Genomic DNA, 13,390 nt, shown 5'->3' on the forward strand with positions numbered 1-13,390 from the left:
AGTTAACTATAGTAAGGGTTAATATAGAAGAAAGATATAAAACATTACTAGTATTTTTCCGTCTTCTCTTTCTATCTTTTGTCTATTCTTGTGCCCAGAAGCTGATATGTTTTGTTAGAACAAGAGTCATATGGAAATTGATGTAATTCAAATGAGTAAATGTACCATGAAAAAAGAATAATCAAGCACTATACTATTTCTCTGAATCTGTGATTATGAAATTGGTCTCTACCATTGTTAAATCACATTGAGATGTATCATGTTGAAAAGGTATAAGTTTGAACCATGTGAATATATTGCCATGAAGTGAATCTCCCTGTCAGCACACACCAAACATAATAGGGCTTGTTCTAGTGTTTTTGGGTATACGCATAGGTGTCTGATATTTAGTTATAAAAAGCGGTATATCATAAATTTTAAATACCTTTCTTACCAATAGAATTCTGTGAACAAACATGAAACTAGTACAATTATATCATTTGATGATAGGAAACGAATATATTAAAACATTGTTATGATCTTTTTTACAGAAATTGATGGTAAAGTCCTGATGAAGGCATATTCTTAATGTCGAAACGCGTCGACTGGATGCCATCTAACCTTTTTAAACTTTTTGTGAATACACATGTATCACCATATTGTTATTTTATCAAGTCTGACTAAATTGCACTGAATTTTATTATTCCTCTTTTAATTATATTAAAAATGTATTTTTTCTAAACTGCACTAGTTTGTTTGTTTAATCTATTGTGTAATTCATTGTATGCCTGGGAGCTTTATTTCACACATACTGTTATCACAGCTTTGAACATGCTTAATGCTAGCCTCCAATCTTGACATGAAATGTAGATTCTCTAAGTTTTAATGATCAGAAAATCTGGATTTAATTAAAGACACAGAGGCTAGCATTATCCCTCCCTCCCTTCCCAAATAAGTTAATAAGGGAGGATGAGAATATGTATTTGAGTAAAGAGAAAAGTTTGAAATGTATAAAATATAACTGGAACGTGTAATCTTAATTAATGTATTCATTTGAGGTTACGTTTTGTTTATTAGACAGAGAACTTTTAGAGATCAGAGATGGAAGAAGAAAGGAAGAGTTTGGATAGGAGGATAATGTCTGTGTTAGTCTTCTTATTTGGATGAAGTTCAGGGAGTGTCTTGGAGCTTCTAAAAGAAGAAGATAGCGGCTGTGTTCTGGCTTTTATGGACTGTGGTGATGTTCTTATTCTGGATTTTTGGGTGTACTTAAAAAAATGCTTTAAAGTGCTGAAGTTTGGATTGACAATAAAAGGTTATGCATAATGCTAGCCTTCATGTCTTTAATGAAATCCAGATTCTCTGATCAGTAAAACTTGGAGAATCTACATTGTTCTCTAGCCACAACAAACCCAGCAAGCTTATGTGAATCCTGGGTGAATGATATGATCATTAGATCAGGTGTCAACGAGGATACCAATGGTGTTCCCCAGGATGCCCAAGAATCTTAATCCAACGAATTGCAACTGATAAAGTGATCCAACAAAAGATAAAAAGGTTAAACAGTGAAAGCCAAATAATTGTTTTTAGGTAGGTACTATGGGAGGAATCCATACTGGATCTAAAAATCAAAGTACCCTGGGCTGGGAAGAATAACTATTTACAAAACTGGAGAGCCAAAACAGTTACAAACAATTAACAGCCAAAGAGACTTGTGTGGTATGGTTAAAAATGATCTACTAGACAATGCATTTGCTAATGTGAAAGTTCTGACTACTGCGGTGGTTAGAGGTCTAGCTTTCTCACTCGCCATTGCCGAGAGTTTCCGTTCTCCTCCCTCACAGTCAGATAACTTGAAGATCAACACAAATGGTACCACACTTACAGCTTAACCCCTTCCCTCTGCCCTCTTGAACTGAAATCTTGGCACCTGACATTTCTGGCTAGTTGGCTGTGTGTGGGTACACAGCTACTTTAGTTTCATTTCTGTTTGTATAATGATGTAAGATATCGCTCTGTAAATTGATATTACCTACAAAATGCAAGTTGAATAATGCTAATGATATCTAAACTGATAAAACAATATTTAGTCACAATAAAAATATCCAGCTTTATTTGATCTCTTTTAAAAGGAAATTATATATTTTCATTTCTATTGAAGGAAAGCCTCAGTCAACAAGAACTACAGTATCCCTCATTCATTGTCTGTGATGTAGATAAGAACGGAAATGGAATTGTTAGACCTAACAGCCTTATGGTGGTCTTCCCGAAACATTTTTGCTGATTGCTTTTTTGTTGGACTTAGGACTCTGGACACTTTATCATGGGTAACTAGTGCTAAAGTGAAAATTCTCTCTCCCCTAAACATGGCTTGATTGACGTATCCCCTGTCCGCACATTTAATTGCCTGTAGGTCCCTAGTACAGTGTACTATATGTGCCAAGGGCTTGTAAATTAAATGCTACTACTGGGACTGGAGCACTGCTTGTGCCACCCACTCAAGTAGCCCTTAAGCATGCCTCAGGCCGCCCCTGCAGAGCCTGTGTGTGCAGTTTACAGTGACCCCCTTGCCAAGCCTTTAACTCCCTTTTTATTACATACAAGTCACTCCTAAAATTGGCCCAAGGTAGCCATGTAGGGCAGGGTGGTGTATAATCAAAAGGTAGGACATGTTCTTTTACATTTTACATGTACACTGATGAGAGGCCCACCCCTCTCATAAGCTAACATTGTGGCTTCCTTATTACATTTAATAAGCTGCAATTCCTAATTGAGAGAAGGTGGAGTTGTCATGTTTATTACCTATGAAATGGTAATGATAAATCCTCTTTAATCGTAAAGTTGGATTTTCATTACTATTCTGAAAATTGCACTTTTAGAACTTTAGGCATTTTACTGCTTTTAGCCATTGGTGTCTGATACCTCTCTCTGATCAAAGGCTGGGTGGTAGTTCACTTTGAGTATTCCCACTAGACAGCCACACACAAAATAACACTGGTGTGGCTTCATACATCTTCCTATTAGGAAAGGAGGAAGTAGCTGGGCACAGCCTCACACTTACACCAGAATAGACTTTGGCCCTTTCCACAGACAAAGGGCTACATACCCTCCTGTAATAAGTCTGGAACCAAGGCAGGAAGAAAGCACCTCTGGGCACTTCAAAGACTCTTTTTTGAAGTCATCTCCACTTCAAAGACCTAATACTGTATTAGTACTGGACCTCTGACCCTACCAACTCAGTACACTTCTTGACTTGAAACCAACTGGCCAAAAACTGCTGTGTTAAGGACTGCCACTCTGCTGTTCTGGAAGACTGTTGCATTGCTGTGCTGCCATGCTGTCTGATGCTCTCTCTGACTGGACCTTCATCACTTGACCAAGATGGACTCCAAGGACTTACACACTAGCTTCCTGTTCTCAGAAGACTCAGGACAAAAAATCTTCCATCCTGCTCCTGTGTCTGGTTCACTGGAAGTGGACCCAGGTGCTTGCTCCAGCGGAACCGATGCATCCTCTAATGTGAGAGCAGAATTGACGCATTGCTGCTGTTGCGGGAACAGAACCAGCACATCGATCTCAGAACCAGAACCAGCACATTTGTTATTTTTTTTGTGTGGAGTTTTAAATAGCTCGGACTACATGAGCACCAGTTACATTACAGATGAATGCATTCATTTTGTTAGGCACTGGGAGATTACGTGATTTGGCCAGAATCACAGAATGTTGAACATCCTTGCAGATACTCAAACTCGGTTCCCCAGCCCCAAGGTTGACCGACATAGCCATCAGGCCAGATTCTCTCCCCAATTGCATTGCCAACGGAACAACTGCACCACCGCTATTTCAGAAGGACGATCAGCATATCCCTTCGACTGCGTACATCGGCTTCCGAACCAACGCATCTCAGAACTGGCACTTGAGCTTAGGAACTGGTGCATGCCATTGTTGCGTGGAGAAAATCATTTCATTTCCTCAATTCCGGGATCAACACTGATGTATCGCTCAGCTGCACTTCGCATCTCATTGTTTGCGACCAGGATTAAGATACTTTTGCTCAGCGGGGACTGCATGGTCCTGTATCAGGCTCATGCTCCATTATGGTTGGCCAGAACTCTTGACTATGTCTGGTGCGGCGCAACCAATTAACTCTTTAGGAGCTTATTACTTCTCAGCACTATTTTTATATTTAATATTTAAAAATTCATATCTTGACTTCTGCGTAATACATTTTTGTCATTTTGACCTTGTTCTATTTATAAAATAATATTCTATTTTTCTGAACTGGTGTGAAGTCTTTTTGTGGTGTTTTCACTGTGTTACTATTTGATGTGTTGCACAACTACACATTGTCTCTTAAGTTGTGCCTTACTCTCTGTGCCAAGCTACTAGAGGGTGAGTACAGGTAAATTTATGGTGTGAATCTGACTAACCATGACTAGGATTGCGGTTCCTGCTTGGACAGGGTGCCTACCTCTGCAACCAGAAACCCACTTTCTAACAGGAATGTTTTACTAAAGTTTGTATTTTGAGTTATTTAGTGAGTTTTGTTTTAAGTTATTAAAGCACAATTTGTAAAGGTATTTTTTTTAAATAAAATTTCAAATTTAAATACACCTGGTGTATGTTGTCCTGGAGCTGATAGATATATGATACTCCAGTCGCTGCCTGGATGGAAAGTTGACTCTATCAGCTGCACCACTGATGAAGGTAGAGGCTCAGTGCAGGGTCCCCTGTTTGGTTCTCCACTTTCATGCATCCAGGTAGCCATTTGCTGGGAAACAACACTTACAACGCAACTTTTACAACGCACTACCTTTACAACGAAACTTTTACAACGCAACATCCATTACAACGCATGTCATTACAACGCAACCATTACAACGCATGTCACTACAATGCATACCACTACAACGCATGTCATTACAACGCAGTCATTACAACGCATACCATTACAACGCATACCTACACTATACAACACTTACCCTATTGTTGCACCCCCTGGAGTTAGAATAGTAATTTTTGCCCCTACACTATCCAATATTTACCCTACTGTTGCACCCCCTGGAGTTAGAATAGTAATTTTTACCCCTACACTATCCAACACTTACCCTACTGTTGCACCCCCCTGGAGCTAGAATAGAAATTTTTACCCCTACACTATCCAATACTTACCATACATGCAATGTAATGGTATGCGTTGTTATGGTATGCGTTGTAAATGTAGTATGCATTGTAGTGGAATGCGTTGTAAAGGTAGTTTCAAAGAATTTGTTGTAATGGCGTGCCTTGTAATGGAATGCGTTGTAATGGATGTTGCGGTGTAAAAAATGCGTTGTAAAGGTATGCGTTGTAAAAGTATGCGTTGTAACAACATACATCCCCATTTGCTCCTTGGTCCTAGAGCTTAGGACATACCAATGTTTACCGATTTCCTCCTCATTTCTCCAGGAAACTCCCACAGTTTCAATCTGCCCTTTTAATCTGCCTCCTTATTTGTATTTGTTGGCTTCTGGGATGGTGAGTGTGGTCTTCTGAAAGAGATTCTTGTTTTCAGTGATACGAAGTTCAACCAGGATCTCCTATTCCTGGCACTGAACTGCTCTAACTTTTTCTTCCCACCTCTTCTCTTGTGGGTCTTGTCGTGCCATTATGGCCAATATTCTGATGTGTGTTGGATAAGTGTGCTTCTCTCCTAGTCAGAGCTACAATGCTTTTGGCACACTTCCTTGATCTGGAAGGACATCAAGTACTGCTGTTACAAAGTTCACAATTTTTGACAAATGAATCACAATTTGCAATCGATATTAATGTGATAGTATACATTAACAAATTGCTATTTGCTAATGACAAGCCTTAGTACATATTACTTTGCGATTTGGAAATAGTGGTTCATTAAAAGTTCCTACTTCCAAATTGTAAAATCAACCGCTTGTATATTAGGCCCTAGAAGTTAAACATAACTTTGGAATAAATCATTAACAATTTTCATTTATTCTGGACGTTTTTTGGGTGAAGGAGACCTGCCACGCTCACTAAAACACAAATTTGAAATCGATATTAATGTGATAGTATACATTAACAAATTGCATTTGGTAATGACAAGCCTTAGTACATGTTACTTTGCGATTTGGAAATAGTGATTTATTAAAAATTCCTATTTCCAAATTGTAAAATAAACCGCTTGTGTATTAGGCCCTAGAAGTTAAATATAACTTTGGAATACATCAGTAACAATTTTCATTTATTCTGGACGTTTTTGGGGTGAAGGAGACAAGCCAACACTCAAATAACTGAAATGTAAGGTTTGCTCTAGCAATTATGAAAAGTAATTAAAGGGGTCAACATAATTTTGTATTGCCAAGAACTGTAGCCTCCTTGGAAACCAGAACCACACTGTCATGGACTCAGCAATTAACATCCACTTTCGGACAGTAAAATAAAGAGAGTGAATTGGAATTAAGTGAATCTTGTAGAGAAATAATATTTAACCATATTAGAAGAATGTGGAAAACACGACATTATTTTCCCTTGCACAAAATACAGATAAATAAATGTATGCAGCCCTTTTATAACTTATGCATCTCTGGCTGTTTTCCCTTGCACTGTCTTTAGAATCATACTAGCCTCCGCTTTGAATATACAACACTTACAGAAGTTTGCTGCACTGTACCGGTTTCTCCATGCGGTGCCCGCTCTGCACTCTGGGGAGAACTTCAGGCGGCATTAGATCTGGATATGGCGGGGACCCTACAACAAAAGAGGACAATGAACAGTCACATTCTGCAGTTAGCCAGCACTACAGACTCAACTTCCTGATATTTGACTTTTTCATAATACTTAACTATAAATCAGAAACGAAAGTGTTAAATGTGGCACAGTTGCACCTTAATGTTTGAAGGTGGTGGGAGGGCGGTAATGGAAAAGAACCATTTATTAAAAAGCTACAGCAAAAACATAGAGCAGATTTCTCAAATGTCGGTCCTAGAGGGCAGGCTCAATGCCATATGTTTAGCATATACACATTTAGAGAAATGTCGCTGCCTTAAAAATCTGGCACTCCAAGACAGACAATGGAGCACCCTGGAATATAGCACTGAGAACCCATTGAGCAATTTTCATTAGAATGCTTCCTTTGCACGGAGGCTTTTGGGCCATAAAAAGACGATCAAAACAATATGGGCACTAAACAGCAGTAGAGATGGATAAAAGCCCTGGATAAAACCCTGCCTGCCAAAGGAAGCAAAGAAAAAGAGCTCGTGAGCTGCTCAGCAACCCGTGTGTGCACCTCAAATAGATGAAAAATGGGTTTTCAATGAGACTGTAAGAGTGGCGAGCTACAGGAGACAGTTCATGCCCTTGAAATGCCCCAGTTTGGTATTCAAAAATCCATGTTAATAGAAAAGAGGGAGAATAAGTGTTGCAAGCATAACGGAAGCTGCTCCTTGGTGTGCTAGAGAGGTGACTCCTGAATGAGGAAATTGTGGGGCAGATTTACGAGTTTTGGCGCATCTCTGCAAATCAGCAGGGATGCGCCAGAACAGATGCGACACGCAAAACCACTGATGCGCCACCACTGATGCGCCGCATTTACAATGCAATTAAACAACAGGGGGTGGTGATGGACAGAGTTTCTGAATTAAGCAGAATACTCTCACCCAGTCAAGAGATCAGGGCTTAATCCAACACCGTTTTTTAGCTCACTGCACCATCCCAGCTCAGAACCTGGCTATATGCAAATTAGTCTGTTCCTGGCCCAGTGCATCATGGGAACAGGGCAAACCAAACTACCAAGCCAATTCTTTCACTGGGAAGGAAACAAGCTACCGGGGACCGGTTTCTGGCATTTCAGCCGTCTTCGGCCCGGCTTGCTTGGATCCTGATGGTGCAATGAGCAAGGGACTCACGTCTGAGTATACCCTTCCACACTTATGGTGGACAAAATAATTAAACAACAGGGGGTGGTGATGGACAGAGTTTCTGAATTAAGCAGAATACTCTCACCCAGTCAAGAGATCAGGGCTTAATCCAACACCGTTTTTTAGCTCACTGCACCATCCCAGCTCAGAACCTGGCTATATGCAAATTAGTCTGTCCCTGGCCCAGTGCATCATGGGAGCAGGGCAAACCAAACTCCCAAGCCAATTCTTTCACTGGGAAGGAAACAAGCTACCGGGGACCGGTTTCTGGCATTTCAGCCGTCTTTGGCCCGGCTTGCTTGAATCCTGATGGTGCAATGAGCAAGGGACTCACGTCTGAGTAAACCCTTCCACACTTATGGTGGACAAAATAATTAAACAACAGGGGGTGGTGATGGACAGAGTTTCTGAGCTAAGCAGAATACTCTCACCCAGTCAAGAGATCAGGGCTTAATCCAACACCGTTTTTTAGCTCACTGCACCATCCCAGCTCAGAACCTGGCTATATGCAAATTAGTCTGTCCCTGGCCCAGTGCATCATGGGAACAGGGCAAACCAAACTACCAAGCCAATTCTTTCACTGGGAAGGAAACAAGCTACCGGGGACCGGTTTCTGGCATTTCAGCCGTCTTCGGACCGGCTTGCTTGAATCCTGATGGTGCAATGAGCAAGGGACTCACGTCTGAGTATACCCTTCCACACTCATGGTGGACAAAATAATTAAACAACAGGGGCGCCATGGCGCACGGATGGGCAGATGCGTGTTGCATCCCCTGTCGTAAATGTGGCGCATTGCTGGAGTCGCATCGCTAGCGCGACGTGGCTCCAGCAAGGCTCGGGGTGCCCTATGTCTAACATGCTGCGTCACTCCTTAAGCCTGCTTCAAGCTGGAGCAGGGTTTTGACGTAGCATGGGCGTAAAAGTGACTCAGTGAAATCTTGTAGATTTCACTGCGTCAATTTTACAAGGCGTACCTGTGAGGGAACGCCCACCCTGCACCGGAACGCCCACATGAAACCTGACGCAGGTTTCATGTGGCGCAGGGCTTTACAACGTGACACATCTCCCAAGATGTGTCACATTGTAAATACGGCGCAACATGGCACAAGGTTTACGCCGCCGTTGCATCACAGAAGTGACGCAACGGTGGCGTAAATGTGTTGCAAGGGGCTTGGAAATCTGCCCCAAAGAGTCTAATGCAAAGAGAGAGAGAGCACAATTTGTCCATAGGACATACAGTGTGGTTACTTTTCATGCCAGGGCTCGGTCTTGCTGTCAATTTTCAGTAAATTAATAGGCAATTACCAATGTTGAAAGTGTCATGGAATTGTACCAAGGAAAGGGAATAACAAATAGCAGGTACAGATGTAGAATGGGAGTACTTGAAGACAGAAAGAAGTATAGAATTGAGTTATATCATATTTGCAACAGCTATGTATGAAGAAAAACATTTAAAGCTGCATGACCTTTCCTTCTGCAACAGATTTCTTTCCAAATAAAGAGAAGGAACCAATCAGGGTACCCAAATATGTAGGGCTTCAATCCTCTCACCCAGTTTATTGACTTATTGAGTTAGGGTAAACTAGCAATGGTAAGTTGTGCTTTTCAGAAGGTAGCACGCCACTTTATTTGTGTTATGTCACTTAATATGGGGCCTGATCTATCAAGGGTTTTACCAAGTGTGTGTCAATTATGGAAATGTGTTGATATATAAGAGCCTGGATGACATGAAGGCCAAAAGCTTATTTAACGTTGCTTAAATGAAAAGAGACATGTTATACCACCAGATTTCTATAACAGCATATGTAATGCTGTGGTGGAACCTCATCAATTCTATATTATGAATTAGAGTGATAATTTATCTGCTTCTCCACAAATACCACACATTGTGGCAAATCAGGAATTCTCTCAACACACTGCAGTCTCCATGGAAACTTAGCTTTAACATCTACAGTGTTCAATATTGTATTCCTTCAAAACCAAATAAAAATGTCGAAACAATAAATCTACAAAATAGACTTTTAGATCGCAAGGTTTCAGAAGATAAGAAAATGTCTCATTCAGTTTAGAGTCTTTGTGATTATTTTTTTAAAACAGTAAAACAAAAAGCTATTGGAACACAGTTTCATGTTGTAAATTGTATTTTCACTATGGCTAGAGACATCCCAATTAAAGATACACCCTTGACTGTTGACTGTGCTTAAACCCCTGCCCACAAGCATCAAACAAAAAAGCCAATTATTTACTCACAATATCGAGATCCATTTCACTCAATGAGATCAACACAGACTATTAATCCCACATCCAATTTACTTAAAATTCTCTATAATGGTGATATTCAAAGTTAAAATAGTTATATATTAACCAGACTGTATTATTTTTAGAATCCAAAAGTTAAATATTTTAATGATCTTTATTGTTTTACATTGTGTAGCCAATCCCTGTTCCCACCAGCCTTCCTTTCTTTAGTCTAACAATATTTTCTATAGATTGTAATGTAAAATGTCAAATAATAGAAATAAAGAGGATACAACCAATACAGTAAATGGTTTCAGTGCAGCTATTTGTGGCAGAATACTGTGTTTGTTTATCATCAAAATATACAGTAACAATTCCGAGGGCTTGAAATTACCTATTGTGACCACTTCATAAAGGGAAATCCCAAATGACCACCTGAAAAAGATTAAAACTAGTGTTAGAAACATATACAACAGACCTTTACATTTTAAAACTAACTAGCCTTTTCTATAATAATTAATTTCTTTTTACTTCCAATTGCTTTCTTTGGACCACATTATTTGAATCACAATATAACCCAATTTGTAAAATTCCAAACCAAGGAATTATAGTTTTAGCACTGTACAGTAAATTCGATATTATTGATCAGGAGACACCACGCCCAGTTTTCAACAGAAAGAGTACGTAAGCTGATTGTAACAAAGTTTTGGCACCACTGAATATTGGTTACACTGTGATTCAAATAATGTGACCCTGAGGAATTGATTGTGTATGTCATGAAAAATGCATTGGCCAGTAAAGATCTATTAAAGGATTGACAAATCATGAATGCCAATAAAGCCACAATATTGCAATATATTTGGAACCTTTCTTGCTTCATTTAAAAGAAAGTAAATACAATTTGTGCTCTCATTTTGCAATCCTTACAAGATTTCTTTATTAATTATGGTAAACCGATGAGACAAGTCAGTATACACTAGGGTGCATCGCACATGCATCTTTATTTGTTGTTGGCTACACTTAAAGATAGACCTTGATACGTCATTGATGTATGCCTACAAATCAGAAGATTGACTCTCTTCTGGCTACAAACTGTACACAAGTATTAGAATAGCTAAACGAAGACATTCATGAATGCTGTTTATAACCCGAAAGTCTACCCTATTGCCTTTGCAAATGCTGGGAATAAAGTGGCAAACAATATTGCTTTCTGTATACAATGTATGTAGGAGGTTCCAGTGTAAGCATTTCATAGACGGCAGAATTGTACACCAAATAGCATGAAGTCAGAGAGTAATAATGATTTAATGAATTAAGGAAAAGATTCAGATTTCCAAAGAGCAAGTGTATGCCCAGACGATTCATGGAACTAAGAAGTGCACCTGTCTCTCCATGAACCTAATAAAAGAGATTTCTGTAATGCTTTGTGAAATGTATGGTAAGATTTATTTTTAACCAGGGCACAGTTGTTGGTCATTCCAAGTGGAGGGCATAATCACAGAAAAGGTTCAATCACCATGGCTAGATCTTTTTGGAGTGTGCGAAAAGCATAAAGGCATAGTGAGGAAAAGTGCAGAATACAAGTCCAGACATATCTTGGAAGCTTGATCTGTAAAGAGGTCCGCCATATACTGTAAAATAACTTTACTTGTCAGACAGAGGGATCTAAATGTACCTTGGCTGGGATCAGCCAAACAATGGGGGTACGATGAGCCTGTAAGACCCTCTTGAATTTCTTGCATTGAAAAACTCACTGGGCCTTTTGTAGTAGATGAATGGAAGAATTTGGAAGCCCTGGATAGCATGCTTTAGTCAAGTCTGGACTATGTCCGAGCATTCACCTCACAGACTCTAGGATGGACAGGTATAAAGAGACAAACCAATTTCAGGACTCTCATCTGGAAATAGCAAGAAGTGATTCCTGAGTTAATCTAGAGAATTAGACTGGATTCCTTGTGTAACCAAAATCCCCTTCTCTTTACCTTCTGAGGTAGTGGACATACGTGAGGGTACAGTAACAGCAGCTGCTGGGAGCGTATGGGACAGAATGGGGTGTAGTGCTAAAAGCTAGCTGACAAAAAAGAAGGTCCTTTGCCTTAAAAGCCAGCCAAACCACCTAGAAGATATTAGGCTCTGCTCTCTGGTAGAATGTCAGCCAGGTAAAAGGTCACATCGCTGCAGAGACTGAGCAATGACAGGTCCTACCTAACATAATTATGAGCACATGGACTTTGCACTCAAGTGTTATGCAAGTGGTTTAGTCTAACCTAGACATAAATTACCATTACAGTCGCGACCAGCATTACTGGCAGGTGGGGGGGGGGGGCAGGAGTGCGCAAGGGAAGGCAGGTCACGTGGGGAGGAAGTCGTGCAGGGAGGGTGTTGCGTGGGGGGTTTAATTTTAAATAAATTTACCTTCGCTGGCCAGTCCGGTCCGGCGTCGTCCCGCGTCCTTTCCTCCACTCAGGGAACAGGCAGCCTCCCTCACCTCCCCTAAGCCAATCACAACGCTGCAATGGCAGTGTTGTGATTGGCTGGGGCACCGACCACTCAGGCGTCCTTGTGGAGGTAATTTTCACCATGTCGGCTGCATGCAGCCTACATGGAGAAAAGGCAGAGTGCTTATGCCTGATTTGGTCAGCCCTGGAGCCAAACACACAGTTACCGCCCACAACAGTGGGCAAGCCATTCCTCCCCTGCCCTGGAGCAAACCTTTCTGCTTTCTGGCACAAGAGAAGCAGAAACATAAAATGGTATTTATAATACTACTTTATGTTTCTGCTTCACGCTCTGCGAGAAAGCAGTGGGCCAAGCTCCCCCACCCACATTGAGGAGCCGCCACTGGACCATTACTTGCTAAAAAGAGATAAGATGTAATACAGCCAAGGCTTCTTAGATGAAAACAGTGGCTTTGTAGAATTGTTGTGATGTCAGACAGACTAGAAAGCTCTTTGTTCAGGTCAAAGGGCAACTTTTTCACTAAGACATCCGATGTGTAGGGTATAACATTCAGAGTTTACTAATCACACTGGAGTCAACATTCAAAAACCACCAAAATCCTGCTAGGATTTAAATGTAAATCATAATAAGTCACCCACGCCTACTGGGCCAGATTTACAAGCCTCTGCGCCACCAGTAGATCACTTTTCGTGAATATGGCGGAGTGCAAGGGGCTCCTCCATATTTACAAGGACAGGAAAAGCCACCCTGCGTGACTTTTCTTCTCCTTGTAAATAGGGCCCCTTCAAACGCAACAC

General features: G+C 40.6%; 1 protein-coding gene across 2 annotated transcripts in view; it reads right to left on the reverse strand.

Moving 5' to 3' along the window:
- LOC147711508 (tyrosine-protein kinase STYK1-like) overlaps nt 1–13,390 on the reverse strand; it is a 346,279-nt gene that overhangs the window by 31,132 nt on the left and 301,757 nt on the right. For both annotated transcript variants that reach the window (XM_086922199.1, XM_086922198.1), the window contains exons 8-9: nt 10,528–10,568; nt 6,630–6,726 (exon numbers count right to left, since the gene is read on the reverse strand). In XM_086922199.1, coding sequence (XP_086778325.1) covers nt 6,630–6,726; nt 10,528–10,568 — 138 coding nt within the window. The remainder of the gene's footprint in view (nt 1–6,629; nt 6,727–10,527; nt 10,569–13,390) is intronic.

Source organism: Lissotriton vulgaris, chromosome 5, assembly GCF_964263255.1.
Source record: "Lissotriton vulgaris chromosome 5, aLisVul1.2, whole genome shotgun sequence".
In the NCBI taxonomy this organism is placed as follows: Eukaryota; Metazoa; Chordata; class Amphibia; order Caudata; family Salamandridae; genus Lissotriton; species Lissotriton vulgaris.